General features: G+C 42.7%; 1 protein-coding gene across 1 annotated transcript in view; it reads left to right on the top strand.

The window, feature by feature from the left end:
- LOC120225136 (neuroblastoma-amplified sequence-like) overlaps positions 1-20,343 on the top strand; it is a 231,412-nt gene that overhangs the window by 178,680 nt on the left and 32,389 nt on the right. Inside the window, exons 28-30 of the mRNA XM_039223359.1 lie at positions 613-815; positions 3,605-3,694; positions 13,795-13,990. Coding sequence (XP_039079290.1) covers positions 613-815; positions 3,605-3,694; positions 13,795-13,990 — 489 coding nt within the window. The remainder of the gene's footprint in view (positions 1-612; positions 816-3,604; positions 3,695-13,794; positions 13,991-20,343) is intronic.

Raw genomic sequence — 20,343 nt, 5'->3', positions numbered from 1 at the left:
GGCAGGCTATGTGTAATGTGGGAGGGGAGATGTAGTCTTTTGGATTCTGATCCTAGTTTCCCTGAACATCCCCAAGTGCCTTTGGGCATGTTACTTAACATCTTTGGTTTTCAATTTACTTTTTGGTAAAACAGAGCTAATGAAAACTCTGTGTGCTCACTGTAAGCATTACATTAGGTAACACACGTATAGTACCTGGGTTTGCACAGATCAGAGCTGTTATGGTGGTTATAATATAATTACAGTAATAATACTACTGAAACTCAGACTTCATGAGCTTTACTTTGTGCCTGACATTGTGCTAAAGGCCTGGCTTTTATATGATCTTAGGCAACGTTCACAACACCCTCTATTCACAAGAGGCTCTGTCCTCATCCTCATTTTGCAAATACTGAAGGCTCACGAATAATGAGTGGGAAAAAGTAAGGACTTGTACTCAAGCCTGGTGTCCCTGAAGCCCAGGCACTTAAAAACCGCTACCTCTTCTCCAGTGTGGCATTTGTAGTTCTAGTGTCTTTGGTTTGGGAATCTTCTAAATATCCTTCACTCTGTACCTGTAGACACACCTTATTTCTATTTGACGTTTAGGGGTCACGTACCATATCTTTTCAGGAGACACTGCGGAAGTACGGTCACCTGTATGATCTGTCCCGATCAGAAAAAGGGAAAGTTCATGATCAAGCTGTGGCTATGTGTCTAGATGGTCTGCCTCTGAGAATGATTCAACAGCTGCTGCAGGTGGCCGTGGGCCCTCTCGACATCTCGCTCAAGGAAGTGGTACAGGACGCAGTAAGAAAAATAGTTTCTGCCCTGAGGTAAGCCAGCAAAGAGTCCCCGGAACCCCGAGCCAGTAATGGCGCTCATTTCACAGTTAGGAAGGGAAAATGCGAGCGTGTCTGTAGAGGCATTTTATACACTGAAGCACTTCATAGAAGTGAGAGATTCTTACCAGATTTCTCAAAGTCTCGTGTCTTAAAATATCTCGAGAATGGAGAACCATGAAAATGTTTCCCCGTTGGTGTTGCATGTAACTCACCCTAAAACTAACTTCTGGTTGGACCCTCTTGCGGCCACCACCCCCCCCCCCCCATCGCCATCCCCAAATAAGTCTTGAAATAAGCGAAAGGCCAAAATTAGCAGGTAGCTGAATGTCAGGCCATCATGTGACCCCAGGTGGATGGACCAATTCTGACTTTTCTACTTACACTTCTTGGTAGAGGCTGCAAAATGGTTCCCAGAAGCTTCTCTTGAACTATACACAAGGCAAGGTTAATCATATACTGAAGATATTAGACATCTGTTAAGTGCCTTAGAGTTTTATTTACCTGCAGTTAATGGCATGAAACCAACAATTGAGAACTTCTAGCTTTATGTCAGCATGCCGGTGTCTTTGTGGGAATGTATCTGGGAGGCTGAGGAAAGGGGGAGAGTTAAGCTACAAGAAAAATGAGGCATGAAGTGCTTTCTGTGAATAATGCAATTAGGCTGAAAGGTTTGGTTGTGTTTAATGCATTCTCCTTTTAAGCATTCTTTGTAATTCTGCATTGCTCTTGAGGAACTTTTTGATTAAATGCATGTTAGTTTTCCACAGCTGAACTGAAATCAAATGAGCCTTTTTCAGTTCAATTACCCCAGCCTCATACAGTTTTCACCTTAATGATCTGAGGTATCTGGTAATTTTATTTTACTTATTTTTTATTTTTTTATGTTTTTTAATTTATTTCTGAGAGAAAGAGAGTGTGAGCAGGGGAGGATCAGAGAGAGAGGGAGACACAGAATCTGAAGCAGATTCCAGGCTCTGAGCTAGCTGTCAGCACAGAGCCCGACATGGGGCTCAAACCCACGAACCGTAAGATCATGACCTGAGCTGAAGTTGGACGCTTAACCGACTGACCTACCCAGGTGCCCCATATCTGGTAATTTTAGAGAGAGGGAGAGACAGAGATGGAGAAATAAATATCATAACATTTTTTTTTAAGAAATAACAAATGTCAAATTAATAAAGCAGTGTTCTATTATTAGCTTATCATGTTTTGGTAGTGGTGGTAGTTATAAGAACCACCCACTTTCCTCTTTTCTTTTTTTTAAATTTTTTTTTAATGTTTTTATTTATTTCTAGGAGAGAGAGAGACAGTGTGAGCAGGGGAGGGTCAGAGAGAGAGGGAGTCACAGACTGAAACAGGCTCCAGGCTCTGAGTTGGCAGTCAGCACAGAGCCCGACGCGGGGCTCAAACCCATGAACCGCGAGATCATGACCTAAGCGAAAGTCGGACGCTTAACCGACTAAGCCACCCAGGCGCCCCGTCTTCTCTTTTTTCTAATGTTTATTTATTTTTGAGAGAGAGAGACAAAGCACGAGCAGGGGAGTGTCAGAGAAAGAGGAAGACACAGAATCTGAAGCAGGCTCCAGGCTTGAGCTGTCAGCACAGATCCTGATGAGGGACTTGAACCCACAAACGCGAGATCACGACCTGTACCAAAGTCGGACGCTCAACTGACTGAGTCACCCAGGCACCACTTTCCTCTTTTCAATGATGACAGATACTTGTCGGTCACATTTTGCACCTTTTGATTCATAGCGATCTTTTTTTAGTGTTTTTTAAATCAAAATTTAGATTAACCTCACAAAAACAGACATTTTGAAAAATCAGTGCTCTGAAGGATTTATTTCTTAAAAACTGCACATTTTTGTAAATCATTAAAATAAAATATGGTATTTTTACATTTATAAAATTCTGACATAAATTCTACTTCTCTCTCCTTCCCTGCACCCAGCTCTCCTTAGTAAGATTTGGTTCTTACCTAATAAATGTTATTTATTTATTAGGTAACAGCACACAGAAGACACTCAATAAATGTGAATTAAATCTTTCAGCATTGGGAGGAGAGGGAACCTCAGAAGTTCAGCTACTTCCTTTTCAAAGGAAAAGAAATTGCTACTGACAATATCCGTTAACGTTCACCTTTTAGAAAGTTAGTAGAATTTCATAGATATGAAACAACAGAGGCATGTAAAGAACTGAATCCAGCAGTTGATTTAAATCCTACCACTGAAATTATTCAGAAAACTCACCTCAAACTTCTTGTCTTCTGATGCTTTTTTTTTTTTCCAATTTGCTAGAGTCCCAGACATACACATTCATAAAATGGGCATAATAATAGTACCTGTCTTGCGGGCTCCTGGGAATTAAATGGTAGGTGTGTGTATAGTGCTCAGCCATGCCTTGTACCTAGTAAGTATCATGTAAATATTAGAGGTTTTTTAAGTCCAGCTGGAGAATTTAGATGATTATATATTTAATGCTTAAAACAGTTCACAGGTATAACGTCCACTGAATGTTTTTTGGATGACAGAATCCAAGTAGAGTTTATTTTCTTGCCAGAAAAACAAGGGTATATGAGACGATGAGCTCCTTAATTAAGGGCAGAGGGCATTTCGTTTCTACACCTTGCGCACGTTGTGTGGGACTCGGTGCCCTCGCAGACCGTGTACACCGCGGACCCACATGGCTGCCGGCTCCTTCTGGGTGCAGATGCCGCGCTGCTTTCTGAACTGGGAACCCTCTTCTGAACTGGCTCTCTCTCTCTCTCTGTCCCTTCACAGTGGAGGCGATGCTGAGCTCGGTGGGCCACGGGACCCCCTCCAGGTCCTGGAAAGTGTTGTCGCAGCCGTCCACACCAGCGTGGACCAGGGGTAAGCCTAGAACAGCTCGTGTGTCTCACTCAGTGGCACTCCTCAGGGTCTCAGAACTGATTGAATGTCCATGTTGCTGAAACCGCCAAGACGAAGCAGTCTGCCCAGGTGACGGAGGGGCTGAGGACTTCGTGCGCCACTGAAGAGCCTCTACACCTGGCTGCCCTCTCACTCCGTCACCTCGAGCGGGACAGCCCCTTCCCTCCAGAGCCCCGTCTGCGGGGAGAGGGCGGTCTCTTCTCACCTCCTTATGAGTGAGGCCAGGAGGGGAGGCTGCTTTGGGCTTCTTAGGAGAGAGGGGATTCACATCTCCAAGAGATTAGCTGCACTGAGTTAAGTATGGAAAATTTCTAGAACACATGTATATATTTCTTAAAGCTTTATATATGTTAGGTCTGTCTTGTGGGAGGACCATGAGTGTACAGGTTTTGTAAGTCTTAAAGATGTGTGTCTCTAATGCCATTTTTAGAAAGAATTTGTCATTTAGGTTCAGTGGCAGTGATGGGGTTAACAGCAGCAAGCTGGTGGTTATATATTCACCAGAGTTTACAGATATTTTTCCCATGTCTGATATCATGTCATCCCTCTAAGGCCTGGACCCAGTTTTCTTTCCTCTCCCCTCCTTCCTTCCTTCCTTCATCCATTATTCCCTCCCTCCCTTCCTTCATGTAGTCTTCCCAGTGTGGGGCTTGAACTCACAACTCTGAAATTAAGACCTGAGCTGAGATCAAGAGTCAGATGCTTAATTGATTGAGCTACCCAGGCACCCCTCAGTTTTCTGTTTTTAATAGGAAACACAGTATAATAATAAAATGAAGAAATATTTGCAAAAACTCCTCAGGGTCCACTCAGTAATACAACACTACATTTGTATGTTACCTTCTAGTTATTGTGCAGGTGCAGATATATTTTTATGTAGCTTCAATCAAAACATATAAACACTTCATATTCTTTTTTACTTACTCGCTGTTGTGAGTCTTCCCACTTGTCTCTGTACTTTTCCTGAGTATTATCTCTGACGGTTGCGAACGCCCTGGCCATTTTGAGAGGAGGCCTTGCCCCGAGTCACGGGCCCGGGGAAGGGAACCAGGATCCCAGCCAGGCTCTCGGTCGTCACTCAGATGCCCTGGTAGCCTGTTGGCGTGACGGCTTTGTGCCCGAGGTCTGAGCGGAAGAGCAGGACCGGCCGTCTGGGTGGATGTGGGAAAACACTGCAGTCAGGGCGCTCCGCCGGCGCCGCCTTTTGCCTTGTTCTCAACCCCTTTGCTCGTGGGTCTTTAAGCCAGAAGGAAGCTCCAGCAGGGGCCGCTGTGCCTCTTACTCTAAGGAGAAATGAACCGACCTGCATGTGTACCATGCGCTGAGTCACGAGGAAGAAGACCCGGGGAAGAAATAACCTCCAGGCTCAGAGGCCCGCAGGGGCCACCAGCAACGCCCCCCCCCCCCCCCCCCCCCCCCCCCCCCCCCAGCCCTCGTTACCACACTCTGGAGGGGTAAGTGCTGGACAGATCGCACAGTGGACGGAGCGGCTATTCTGCCCGGAGAAGGCGGGCACGGTACACGAGGCGCCGCGTTGGGCCGGGTCCCTGAAGCGTGAGGCCGCGAGGACGAGGCGGGTAACGGTGCTCCGGGCTGAGGAAACGACCCGAGCCGCTGCAGACCCTCAGCCCCTTCCAGACGAGCGCCCCGCGCCTGCCTGTGCCCCGCTTCCCTGCCGGCCGCTCCCGGGGACGCTCCTGTTAGGGCACAGCCGCTTGCAGTAATGCGACCGGAGCCCGGCCTCGCAGGAGGGCAGGGGCCTGAACGGGCACTAAGCCCCCTCCCGGGAGGGCATTGTTTTTCACAGTGCGTTTGCCGCCACATACACACATGGATCCAAGCTGGGCTTCTTGCAGACAGACTGTTTTGGTTTTTTTTTAAGCTTTGATTTCCAAAGAGGAAGACATCGGGGAATGGAGAAGCAGAAGAGGATCTTACTTGGCTATCCCAAAGACACAGAATAACAAAGTCTTCTTAACAGAAAAACTTCAGTGAACTCTTTTTTTTTTTTTTTTTTTTTGCTTAAGAAAGACAAAGTCATAACTTTTATTCCTGACAAGTAGTTTTTGGATCTTCACAGTTAAGCCAAAATCCTTGGCTTAGATTTCTCTTCCCAAAACTATGCCTGGCAGCATCACAGGGGCGAGTCACTCTCCCTTCCAGGGAGCTCTCGGGTGGGGCGGGGGTGTCTTTGTAGTGACATGGGGACTCGGACCCTTTTATTTTTATTTTAAAAATTTTCTTAAAGTTTGGGTTTTTTTTTTAATTTATTTTTGAGACAGAGACAGAACATGAGCAGGGGAAGGACAGAGAGAAAGGGAGACAAAGAATCCGAAGCAGGTTCCAGGCTCCCAGCTGTCAGTGCAGAGCCCAGTATGAGGCTTGAACTCAGGAACTATGAGATCATGACCTGAGCTGAAGTTGGACACTTAACCAACTGAGGCGCCCCTCGGACCCTTTAAAGTAACCCTCTCAGTCTCTCATCACTTAGCCTGACCTCCGGGAGGCCACACCAGGCCTGTGTGTCATCCTCACTTGCGGGGACGTGCCCAGCCTCCCTCAGTCCTGGCCCCCAAGAGGGGACATCCACTGCCCTCCATGGCGTGTTTAGAGAGCAGGTCACCTCCTCTGTGCACACTGTCCGTTGTCACACACACTCGCACGCTCTTGGGTTAGGCACACACCCTCCCATAGTGTCCTTGGCAGGCACACTGCACATGGTGAGTCATGGCTACCACCCAAGTGTTTGGTTTTGTGCCTGATTTTTAGACAGCTTATTGCCTTCATGGGCACGTCCTCCTTTGACTTCCTGTATTGGTACAAGGATGATTTGCCATTGAGCTGTAGCTTCTGCCCCATTCAGAAAGCCCCTTCCCTCGCTCTGCTCTCTTACCTGCACTGAGTGTAAGCCAACCTGCCCACCACACCCAGGCAGGCCGCCCATGCCTCCAGAGGGTCGGACAGACAGACTTCCTTTCCAGTTTAACCACAGTCTTGCCTCCTGACGTCAGGCCTAAGTATTGTAAGAATTTGAAACAATGTCAAAAATCTTATATAACCTCTACAATTGAAAACAAGATAAGGGTGATGAATTACTGAGAGGCTTGTGCATGTTACATTCATGAGTATGTTTTCTCCCATTTTTTGTGTATGCCTGTAACATGTTTTAAGAATATAATCCAAGTTTCCTGTTTGTGTTAAGAATTCATTGATTAGTTTGCTTAAGAAAAATGGATTTAAAAACCTCCAGTAGCTAACGGTATTTTTCTAAAGCAATATATTTGTTAAACCTGGAACTAAGAAAATACCATCATGCATTTAGAAACAAAAAAGTAACGAGCATCGATCACCTAGTGCTATTCAACAACTCACCGAGTCCTCACAACCTCCCTATTCTACTATTATTGTCTCCATTTTATAGATTAGGAAACGATGCTTAGATGGGTTTTGTTATGTGTGTGGGGTCACCCAGCTACGGACATGCTATGAATTTCTCTCCCCATATCTCATCTGCTTCTGACATTAAAGAGCCTGCCATGGACAGTCAATGAGGCAGCCCTGCTCAAATGCCATTGTGCACAGGAATTGCCTGGGGGTCTTATTAAAATATAGATTTTACTAGAGTAGGTCCAGGTAGGGCCCGAAATTCTGCATTTGTAACTGGCTCCCAAGTGCTTCCCCGTCCATGGACTGAACTTCATGGATCAAGGTCTTCAGGCATGACCTCCCTCAGTTTTCTCGCCTTCTCTGTCTACTTCTCTCTGCCTTGGTCTCATTTCCTCTTCTGTTCCCGGCCTTCGTACACCTTCAGACAGTTTCCTAATAGGAATGACCCACAAATGTGAACCAGCATATTAGTGATTCTCAAAAGGATGTGCAGAAATAAAGCCACTCAGAAAACAGATAATTAATGAGGAATTCCTCTGTGCACTATTCAAAAAGGAAGAAAGATTTCCTCCAAAACTATTGAGTACTTTAGAAGTCTTTGTTTGTTTAAATTGCTCCTTAATCACAGTCCAGCTATAGCCATGTAAAAACTTCATGTATATTCAACAGCATCAGATCATTCAGACTGCACTGAGCTCTTTGGTATTACCTAGGGATTTCACAGTATTTTTTAAGCACAGAAAATAAAAGAAGAAAGAAAGCCCACAAAAGCAAATAGAATCTGATTTCTTTTTAGTCTTCATGCTCTGGGACAGAAGAAGTCACGAGATGCCCTCTGAACACCCCCAGTGTCTGAGCACTGTGTGCTGTGATACTGAGCCCTGCTAACAGCTGTGGTCACCGGGCACTCTATCACTGCCGTATTTCTCGGGGCCACCTCCGGCCCTATTTACGACTTAATAGCTGGCATCCCTGCCTCATTCTAGTGAGATGAACCCAGGCTTTTATTGATAAATGAACCTCAGGAGGAGATTCTGGGTTGGCATACATTCAAGAGCAGCCAACAAAGAAGTTTGTAGTATTTGTCAAAAGTTAAGACTGGAGATTGGAATTGTGTGCACATCGAAATTGTTTCCTTTGTGAGGATTTTTTCTTTTCATAGAATTTGACTCTGTTAATTATCTGAAGAAAGTCACACTTTCTACACTCCTGCAATACCACTGACGTCTCCTGCCCTCATTTATTTGCAGGTCTCTCCTTCCTGTTCCTTGCCGGGTGCCCCAGTTATTTCATGGGAGCTAATAAACAGGAGGGACCACACCCTGGGATGTCCATGCCACCCAGCTCCCTATGCAGGAAGCAAAGTGTGCGCGGTGTGTGGATCGATTATAAGGGACCCTCTTAGAATATGAGCATTGGTGTCTCTCACCATTGGCTCACTTACATTTACTTGCTCGCTCCTCCTCCCTCCCTCTTTAATCTCCCCGGGCATTTTACAGATCAGGGTTTGCACAGTCATTTCTCACTGAGGCCAGGCAAGTAATGGACATGAGCAAGGGGCGCTGGGCTTAAGGAGAGGTCGGAGGTGGTAGCCGCCGAGGGTCACAGGAGCTCACACAGGTCTTGTCTAAAGGCAGCAGCGGCCCGTGTGTCCTTTCCTTTCAGCTTTTCAAGAGGGGCTGGGTTGTTAGGGGAATAGATCCGAAGAGATCTCATCACAAGGGAAAAGATTTTTTTTTCCATCCAGACGAGGTGATGGATGTTAACTTATTGTGTAATCATTTCACAATACATGTAAGTCAAATCATTATTCTCTACACCTTAAACTTAGTGCCGTAAATCACTAATATCTCAGTACAGCTGGGGGAGGGCAGAAAGAGGAGCTGGAAAATCTTGATTTTTCTATAAAATATTTAGATTTTGAAACATCAACAAATACCATGCAAGGCACCACAAAAATTTGGCTGCTGGTTTGTAACTAGAGTACAGAAGATTCAACTAAGCGACCTTCTTTCTTTCCCTTCAGACATTCAGATTCTGTGACATTTATGTTTATAAGAAATCACAGTGGTCTGTGTTTTTCTTATCTGAATGCAGTTTCTTTCCTTCACCCGTTCTCAAATAAGAACAGTAATTTCATTTTGTGTAGTGCATCATGATTGTATAAAGTGCTTTTAGTGTTTACTATCTCTTTTCATGTCTCTTCACTATTTAAATGCCAGATTGAGTTCTCCGGTTATGAATATGCCATGCAGAATCTGAAAATTCTTTTACCAAGGATTAGCTTATAAATCTTCTCAAAATCGGTCTTTTTGCTTTGATTCAGTCATTGCCTTTGTTTGGTTGACATCTCCCTTCCTTTTGTGAATGTCCTGTCTTGCTCCATCACCTAATAGAACTAACCATTTGGCGAGCATATTTTTGCTATTCTTGTCGCTGCTGCTGTTCTTCTCCATTAATAGAGCTATTTCAGAGGACTCCTTATTTTTTGATCCAAAACCGATTATATGAATATGTGTTTCCTCTAGTAGTTAATTTTTCTTTAAATAGAGTATTAAGTTCCTCTATGCAGTATAAAAACCTCCTCCCCCTGGGGTGCCTGGGTGGCTCAGTCAGTTAAGCGTGACTTCAGCTCAGGTCATGATCTCACGGTTCGTGAGTTCAAGTCCCATGTCAGGCTCTGTGCTGACAGCTCAGAGCCTGGAGGGTGCTTCAGATTCTGTGTTTCCCCCTCTCTCTGCCTCTCCCTTGCTCATGCTCTCTCTCTCTCTCTCCAAAAATAAAAACATTAAAAAAATGTTTAATTTTTAAATAAAAAAACCTCCTCCCCAGAAAATCCTCACTACAGAGGAAAAGGTGGAAAATGTCCATGTATTTGCAGTGAAACTATGAGCCGTTTTTTCTTTTATCTGTTTTATAACTTTTTAAAAACATTTGTATGACTTTCATAATAAAGTAAAAATGTTTTGAAATAATGTTTTTTTTATTCCTAAGCTCATTAAATTCTCCGAGCCTTCATAAAATACTCTAAATATGGAATCATTTTCCTTCTTCTCAGTCTGGTTTTTTTTTTTTTTTTTTTTTACATTATGAAAGTCATAACTGTTTATTTTTCACCCACCTATTTACTTCAAACATTTCAAACCCGGAGAAAAGTTGCAAGGATAGAAAAAAATAATGCCTATGTATGCTTCCCCTTGATTTACCAATTTGTTACCATTTTATCAAAAATCGTGCTCTTTTCTCTGTACATGGGTGTATATGAGTATTTGATGAGTCATGAGAGTGACTGTGGATTTTAAAAACTCAGGTTTAAATTAAAATGTTAACCATTTTGCAGCTGAAATCTTTGGGAGATAGCATGTAGGCCATGTCCTTGGGTAGTTTTCCCATAGAGCTGCCTTTCGTTGCTGTGTTGTCTTATTAAACACCAGTATTCACATGGATATACGGTGAAGCTCATCTGGAACATGGTGCTTCTGAAACACAGCATGTCTGTTCTGGGGATGAGTTTTCACAATTTCATTATGTGTTTAAACTGTCAACCCACAGTTAAGTAGTTTCCTCCAAAATACCAAGTGTTATCCACTGCACAGTGAACTCCAATGTAAATGGACTTGAACTCAGTTTGACTTGGAAAACATTATAATAATCTTTCTCTATCACATCAGTATCTAAATAATTTTAATCAGCTGCCATAGTGTTCTGGAACATACCCCCTATTTGGTTCAGTAATAGTGCAGTAATTGATAAAGACAGAAAGATAGTCCAAGTTCAAATACTGGCTCCACTCCTTAGACATTAAACTTGACCTGCAGATCAGAGACGATAACAGAACTCGTAAAAGAGGTAGTTATGATGAAATGATTTCATTCTTATCTCATAGTAACTTTCATAAGTTATTACTATTGTTGTCATTCTTGTTCACCCTGGTCAGGTCTTGGGTTCTGGTTAGAACTCTGGGACTCCCCCTTCTTCCCCTTCCAGCTCGTCCAGCTGCTTGCTCCTCACCTGGCACTTGGGTGACAGCATAGTGCTTTGGATTCCAGGCCAAAAATGTGCTTTAAACCCCTCTTCTCCTAATTATACCGCCTGCAGGCCTCACCAGAAAGAGCCTGAGCCTGGCCCGGGCTGTTGACTTCTCTAATCACTTAACATGATTATGATGTCTCAGTGCTCAGAAACCCTCAGTGTTCTCATCCACACCAAGACCAAAAGTCCTCCATAATAATGGCTGCCAACTAATTGAAGCACCTAGTTGTAGGTCTGAGCATGTATTATGTGCTTTAAATTTAGTATTTACCTATTTGTTTCATTCTCAAAACCTTCATGAGTAAGGGGTTGGTATCTCTCTCCAATGTACAAATAAGGAACCGAGGCTCTGAGCCATTAAGTGACTTCCGGTCAGCGACACACTGTCAGGAAGAGGGGATTCTGGGAACTGAATGTGGGCCTGATGGCTGCAGAGCCTGTGCTGTCAAATGTCAAAGCAGGAAGCTGCACCGCTTTTGCAGCCATGGGTGCCTGCTCTTGGTTACTCAGCTGAGGAGGCCTTACTGGCCACCGGAGCCCTCTCCTCTCATTTCCCGCCCCACATCTGCTCTTTCATCGCTCCCTGGACGTGCTCTGTCCTTTGAAATCCTTGACTCTTTTTCTCACTGGTCTCTTGATCTGGATGATATTTTCCCGCCTTTCCATTGACATGCAGCCCACTTGTCCTTTATGATCCTGTTCAAATGCCACGGCCTCAGTGAAGCCTTCCCTGGCCTACTCTCTCTTCCTCCAAAAAGATTGTTCATATTTACGTATATTAGTAATTTGAATAATAGTCACTTTTAAAATCTTTCTGGACAATATTGGTTCTCTGAAAGCAGGACTCTTGTGATTTTCATCCCTGTATCCATCCTGCACAAACTGGTGCTTTCATGACACTTAATGATAATAATCATAATGATCTTTATGCAGATGATGCTTACTATTTATTAAGTACTTCCTCCGTGCCATCTACTGTGGCTCATTACTTTCTATACATCACCTTGGTTTCACAGACTTCAAGAGACATACTTTCAGGATCTATGTCTACTTCACTGTAAAATGGGAATGATGACAGTCATGGTGTTTATCTAGAGTTGTTAGCACATGGGGGGGCCGGAGCTCAAGGTCCATCACGTTCCCCCCAAATACTTGCCCCCCCACATGATACTGTCTGCTCACTTTGCACATAGATTTCCAAGAAATCTTGGTGGTGGTCTGCTTTTCTTGTACCCCGATTTTGCCGTTTTTGACACACATCAAGGCCACTCATAGGTATAACTGACAAACGACTTTGTAGATTTAGAAAATGCTTAAGCCACTTGTCCATGGCATTTTAGAATTTCTTTTATTCCTAAAGACAAATAAGGAACTGTTTTTTAATTTGAATTTTTATGAAACTGTACTGACAAATGTATTATAGAATGCATGGTAACTGAAACACTCAGTGGTATTGTAGAATTTTTAAAAATATCCTGTGGTCTTGTTAGGTCATGGAATTTGGGACTTGGTCTTGGTGATTTATTGCTGGAAGTCTCATAAAGAGGTCATTATGGCAAAACCTATGTGAGTCAATGCTTTAGCCCTGCTCTCCAGGGCCTTGTGCAAGTGACGTATCCATATGAGACCTTTTACCGGTAATCAATAGTAATTCATTGACCTCCTCATCAAACCAGTTTTCCTGAGATGGCCCATTTGGGATTACAAGAGAAGAGATTCTAGCACTGGATAGAAAGTTGTACACATATTCCCTTCTCTGAAGCCTTTCCGACTTCACAGGTCTTTAATAACCACCCACTCATATTTTATCTTTAGGGGAGTACAAAACTTGATACTCCTACCCCATGTTGAAATTCTGTCAGAGAGAAAACTGTAGAAAGAACATGGACTTTGAGGTCATACTGCACTATTCTAGATGTCTGTGGGCGTATCATAGCCCTTCCTTAAAGCCTATTTCCTCATCTATAAAAGGGAATTTATATGTATAGCATAAGGACTGTAGCTAACAATGCTCTATTATATGTTTGAAGGTTACTAAAAGTGTAGATCTAAAAAATTCTAATCTCGAGAAAAAGGTTTGTAACTATGTCAGGTAATGGGTGTTAACTTATTATTAGCAATCATTCCACAATATATACATATATCAAATCATTATGTTATTCATCTTAAACTTATATAATGTTATATGTCAGTTATCTCTACAAATGAAAAAAACCTTTAAAAAATGGAATATTTATAATATCAATTTTGCATAGTTACTGTCAACTAGTAATTGTTTACATGAAATTACTTAGATGATGCCTACCTCTGTTAGTAGCATTAATAAAAGTAAGCTATTAAACTTTTATTCAACTTTTCGTAAGAAATATAGTAGCTAAGAACATGACTGTTTTTCCTCTGCTTTATGTAACTCAGTATGATACTATAAAAATGTGTAAAAAGTGCATTCATTTTACGTAGTTTGTAAATGCCTAACATGACCTCCTTAAGCCATTTAGATGGAACCTAAATTTCTCTTCTTAATAGGAACAGAACAAAGTCACCCACCAAACAAGTCTTTGGGTCAGTCACCATATTGGATTACTGGAATTTTTTAAAGAAGACTTAGGAGTCTCTCTCTAATCCTGGACTTTGCCCTTCAGGGAGGACCTGGTCTCCTCGGATGACCTCCTGGAGTGGCTGCGGCCTTTCTGTGCTGACGACGCCTGGCCCGTGAGGCCCCGCATTCAGGTGCTGCAGATTTTGGGACAGTCGTTTAACCTGACTGAGGAGGATGGCAAGCTCCTTGTGTTCTTTAGAACGGAAGCGATTCTCAAAGCCACTTGGCCCCAGAGACAGGTAAGGGAGCATCTGACTGGTTATTGAATGGTTTTCCAATTAAAAATAATTGGAGGTCATTTCTCAATTACTTTAAAACCCCCTCCAGTGAATAATCAGCTTGGTAATGTGGACTTTACACTGTGTTTAGCTATTGGGTAAATATGTTTGAGTTGTATTGGATTGAACTGGTTTGTATTTTTCCCTATGTTTGGACATGCCTGGAGTGATGTCTCATTCACCTCACATGTGTGTGGCATTTTTCTCTTCCTAGGATATAGTCAGGATTCCTGACAGTATTTGTTAATTATCGCAGCTCTCCCTGTCCCTGGAGAAATGCAGATCTAAATGGAAATGCAGTGCGCAGTTCAGCTAATTCACTTTTTTTCATACTCTGCCCAGGCAGGCAGGTGCCCTTCTCTCTCTTCTGTATCTAGATCGACAATATAGCACACACACGAGATCTTTTTCTCTATTCATCCTTCAAGGCTCACTTGGTCTGTCACCTCTTTGAAACCTTCAAACTTAACTAGACCTTGAACTCCACACGTTCCAGCTTTATCTGTATCATCATCATCATCATCATCATCACAGTCTTGTCTCCTCTCTTGTCTCCCCACTACTGTGAAAATTCAGAAGCTCTGGAGGATGTATTGTCTTTTGAATCCCCCTAAGTATGCTGTACTCATATTTGGAGCTCAAATACTCGTTGATTGAGTAAATGAGAATGCTGATTCCTGAATCAAAGAAATATGGTGGCCGTTGAAGTTTAGCTCCAACTCTAAATTGGTATATCCTGAAGACATAGGATGTAAGGGTCAGTAATCTCAGTCAAGGGTGTCAGCTGGCAGACCATACACCAATAAAATAAGGCTTCCCATCTAATCTGCTCTGCAAGAGAGTTTCCTGGAAGAATGATAGCAACTCAGTTTACCTTCTAGTTTTAAAGCTTTGCTTTCTAATTAGTATTATGTCCTTATTACTACATTGAAAGAACAATGAGTTTCTCTCTTAAAAAATGAGTCAGATATTAAGAATATCTTGAGACTCAACTCAGAACATCTTCATAAGTATTATCTTACATATTCTTATTTACCTATATGAGAGAAATGGGTAAATACTCTTATCTAGTCTTTAGAGTCAGAGAATTTGAGATTCAGAAAAGATGGACTTATCAGGGATTCTCTAATCTCGCCAAATTGCCGAACTGGGTTGTATTAAAAGTTACTGGTATCTGAATAATACTCTTTCTGAAGCCCCATGACCTTACTAACGTATTTAGTCTCAACATTTTGCCTTGATTTACATGAAGGGATCACTAAGGAGCAGTCTATGAACACAAATGCAATGGACTACAAAATCTATCCCAGGCTTCTGGTACAGTAAACATTACAGGTATGCTTGTTTTTAGCAGTGGGAAGGTACAGGTAGCATCTCTGAGTTAAACTCAAAATTAGGTCATGTTATTTTCGCCACATGGAATCTTGGATTATGACTCCTTCTGCAACAAATGAACATCCCTACTGTTAGGTACTTTTCTGTGACAGAACCTCCATTTTTTAACTTCTCGACCTTACTCAGTTTCATCTTCACTGTTGGCTGAAGCCTGGCAGAAAGATGAGGCCAGTTTCTCTGGTTGTAGCCTCACTTCGTGCTATGTCAGATCAGTATACCAGAAATAATACCATGTAGCGTGGAGGCCAGGGAAAGGGGAAGACACCCGTCCTACCTGTCACGTTGAAACAGTAGAACATATACTTTCTTATTTGGGCCAGAATGCTTCAGAAATAGTAGGAGTTTAACCATGATCTCTTCTTTTAAGTTTTTCTTAATGTTCCACTTACCCAGAGAACAAGTTCCAACTCTTATATGATTTCAGTGATTTCTGGATATTTCTGAGATTTTACTTTCTTTACAGCATGGAGCCTGTTTCAGATTCTCTGTCTCCCTCTTTCTCTGCCCCTCCCCCACTCATGCTCTGTCTCTCTCTGTCTCAAAATTAAATAAAACCAAAAAAAAAAAAAGTAATTTCTTTATAGCAAAACTTTTCCAAATGGAGGATTTAAGGAGGCTCAGCCTTTTTGTTAAGATTCCTTTTCTGTGTACTTTTCTAAATTGGCCTGTGACCATTTCGCTGAGCACAGTCTGGTTTCTCTCCTTTGCACAGTGTGTATGGCGAGTTTCATTTCACCACTGTTTCCTCTGGTGGTGAAAACTTTTTCAGGCCCTTAGAAAACGTCTCTCCTGACCTCTCTGATTCCAGTAAAACTCATCCCGTGCCTCCTTACCCTTTTTAACTTCTCCCCGCTCCTACTTTGTCCTCATATAAGAGCAATTCCCCTGCCCTTGGAAGCTATCCAACTTTTCTTTAAAGTATTTGGTAGTGGAAATAAGAAAACTACCATAGTAGCTTAATTTCATCATTCACCTATAGTCTTCCTCCCAAAATAAATTAAATCAGTGAGAATCTCCTCCTCCTCCTATAAAAATTAAGTATTCTGTGTCAGCCTGCCATTGCTGTGTCCCATCTGTTTTGGAGGGCAAGTGAATTTGGCCAGGGAACTCTGTTTATGACCGTAAATAACTGTTTGCTGCATGGAAAGCGAATGCAGAAAAATTGTGGCTTCACAATGGGAACAGTAGCAACTTGTAGAGTGTTACAGAAGTGTGCTCATAGGTTAAATCAGAAGTCGTCTCCATGACTGTTTTTAAAAAACCGTGTTACCTTTCACTCAAGCAGTAGAAAGATCATGGCTCTGGGGGGACAAATCCTTCAGAAACATATGTCTTGGCCACCCTCTCTCCTCGCCGTTGCTTCATCATCTTGGAGAAGATTCCTAAACCGTGATGCCAGAGTCCAGCTCCAGCAGGTCCAGGGGTCCCTGAAGGATGGACGGTGTTGGCGAGAGAGGGATGAGAGAGCCACTGAGATTCTTTCTGATCACCAGGCAGGCATCTCCGCATTGTCAGAGACTCAACTTTATTTTATGATTAAGTTTTTGGGAGATAGCACAGAAGTGACATTCAGATGATAAATGTTTTAATCAGTAAACACTTTCCAGAACATTGATATGCATAGCCTTATTATTATGATTTAGATAAGGGTACTCATGCTCATCATAGGAGGAAGGAAGGTGTCTTTAGTATTCAAATACAAACAGGATAATGCTTTTAGCATAGTAAAGGCAAAAGTTAGTTGTTTGTGAGCAGGGGTCAGTAGCCTGTTTATCACTTAATGGGAAGTATTAAGAAAAACAGTTTTTTTAGGAAACACAGTGTTTGCTCCTATAACCACAAAAGAAAACATCTAAACATTAGCCACGGGGCTCATAGTTCCTATAACGTCATCCATGCCCAGGAATAGTACATCAGTCTGTACCAAAGTTATTATTTTATTAATGTAAACCCGAAAGCAATGGCTGACCTTTACGTGTCATTGATTACTCAGTCCTGATCACTATTTCCAGATTACTAAGCATCAACGTTTTTCCAAGCTACAACAGTTTCCTTCACCAGGTGCAGCCATCATACCAGGGCCAGAATAAGTCACTCCCGGATGCCAGTGAACAAGGTGCTTTGGGGGTCCGTGCTCAAGCAGAAACCATTGAGTAGAGGTGGATATAGGTCCTCATCTGACGGCAGGAGACCGTACAAACTTGCCTTAACCTCACAAGGAGTTTTCTCAACTAGTGAGTTCACAGTGGCTCCCAACACCGTGAGCCTCGACTACTCGGTGCGCCAAGTTGAACCTTGCACTGGAGGAGACAGAGGGTGGTTTGCTCACTGTTTTTTCTTCCACACACATTCGACTCTTCTTCATCTCCACATCCCAACGCCCTAGAAGACCCCAAAACGTTGACTACACAGGCTCTCATCTTCTCTACTCCCTGTCCTTTTCTCCATTCTCAAAGGTAATATTAAGGATAGAGGCAGCTTCTTACAGAGCAAAGATAAGAATAGATAATGATATTGCGATGTTCAATTACCAGAAAATGTAGGACTGCTACCTTCGCTGTGGCTGGTAATCCTCTTAGGCCGACTTTGCATACATCAAAGAGGGACTTAATATTTAATTATCCTCGAGGTGCCCAAAGTAGTGGCCCTACAAATCAATGTGTTGCTGGGAAACCAGCCAGCTCCTGCAAAATTAAACACAGTCTGTGGAGCCTGCTACCTCACTGATTCTCAGAGAGGCAGCAATTTCTAGTTTTCTAATGATTAGTTAACAGAATTAAAAATTCAGAGGCCCTCATCTTTCAACAGCTTGAGAGGCCTTCCTTTCCATTCCAGAAAAGTGCCCCAGCATGGAGGGCAGGAGAGAAGGGAGGGGAGAGGGCGCGTGGAGGGGGAAGGGAGAGACGTATTGTGTTCATTCCCTTGGTACAGTTTATCTGAGTTTTTCGGGTTTTGTAATTTTCTAGTTAACTGGTGCATGAAAAATATGGGTCAAATACTGATGTTTCCTTAAAAACCTCCATACCCCGTCACCTTATTGTTTTTTCTGTTTTTGTATAAAAAGGGACATGTGACTCAGAGTTGCATCTTTTAAAATTTCCATCTGCCTGGGTTTATGGTTGTAAGCAGTCACTAGAAAAATTAGTTTAAGGAAACTTCTGATCTTATCACAGATTCATGCATTTTGCCTACATTGAGACATGGAAGGGCATATTAACTCTTCTGGTCAAAAAGGCCAGTTTGGCTTCGTTTTGCCAAAATGTTAACAAAATACACACTTCTTTATCAGAGCTCAGACCAGGAGCAGGAGAACAGGTTCAGGATGCAAAGCTAGATTTAGTTTCTTTTTTTTTTTTTTTTTTTAATATTTTTATTTATTTCTAGGAGAGAGAGAGAGAGAGNGGCTGCATTACCTAAGGGTAGGGTACAAGGCATCTATAGTAGATCTGAGGTGAGCAAAGTGGATTGGAGTTAAATCCTGGGAGGCCTTGAATGCCTTCCATGTCTAAGAAGCTCATACTTCATTTTATAGATATACAGGCATTTATTATTATTATTTTTTTTAATGTTTTATTTATTTCTAGGAGAGAGAGAGAGACAGCATGAACAGGGGAAGGTCAGAGAGAGAGGGAGTCACAGACTGAAACAGACTCCAGGCTCTGAGCTGGCAGTCAGCGCAGAGCCCGACGCGGGGCTCGAACCCACGAACCGCGAGATCATGACCCAAGTGAAAGTCGGACGCTTAACCGACTAAGCCACCCAGGCGCCCCTAGATTTAGTTTCTTACAAAGAATTTACTGTTGCCTTAAATGTCTTCAAAGCTAAGACTCACTGCCCTAAATGGTTTGCGTAATCAAGTGTAGGATAAGATTTGATGTTAAAAATATACGCACCCACACACATATGATATATCCCACACATATGAATTATCCATACATGTGCTATATCTTTAATAGCCATGGAAACCGATTCCTGGAACCAGATGAGACTTTCAGAAGCATGCCAGTTCCAAAGTCACATTTTATAGAAAAGGACATGATGTCCAGAAAGAAGTTACTCCCTCTGATTTTAGCTTAAATGTCACCATTTCTAAAATACTGCTTCCTAAATTAGGCCCCAGTCACCATCCATCTCATAACCTCTTTTCTTCTGATCACCACTATCTGCTCGCTTCTCCCTGCCAGTCCTTCTGTCTGTCAGTCTATTATATGGTGTCTTTCTTCTTCCATTAGAATATAAATAACATGAGAACAGGGATCTTACGGACAGTCAGTAAATATCTGTTGAATAAATGAATATTCAATTTTTAGAAACGTATCTAAGGTCACCTCTAAAATGGCAAGGCCAGGACCCCTGAGCTTGTCCACCGTTCTCGCCATGAATGATGAAGGACCAGACCCTGCTGCCCCCCCACCCCCCACCGGATGCAAGCAAGATGGTTTGCTCAGAATGATGGAAAGGTTTCCGCACAGTGCAGCCTGGTACTTTTAGAGTGATACTGTTTTGTACTAATCTGCTTGCTGTACTTCGCTCACCGTGCTTTCTGACCAGCCTGCTGCTTCTCATATGGAAGCATATGAGTCACAAGCATGTTTGTCTGGACATAAGCAAGAGATCGGAAATGTTCTAATAGAGCTTGATGCACCATTTCAGGCTGAGAGAGCGTCCGTGGTACTCAGTTCTGCAACTATTTGGAAACCTTGGAAAGTCTCTCTATGAATTAGGGCTCCTTTCCTTTAAAGATAACTCCTCATTGTCTGGGGCATCAGGGAGGGAAGAAGAGGGGACTGAGGCATGTGTATTAAGTGCACGTGACTTTTAGAGCGGCTTGCAAAGTCGTTACCGTTCTCTGCTTGAGAGGAGGTCACATATCCTATTAAGGTCACCCGGCTTGGGAACTATAGTACTGGAGTTCGAAC

The sequence above is a fragment of the Hyaena hyaena genome, unplaced genomic scaffold, assembly GCF_003009895.1.
Source record: "Hyaena hyaena isolate Hyena2069 unplaced genomic scaffold, ASM300989v1 scaffold_1348, whole genome shotgun sequence".
Lineage (NCBI taxonomy): Eukaryota > Metazoa > Chordata > Mammalia > Carnivora > Hyaenidae > Hyaena > Hyaena hyaena.
This window is presented reverse-complemented; position numbering and strand designations above follow the sequence as displayed.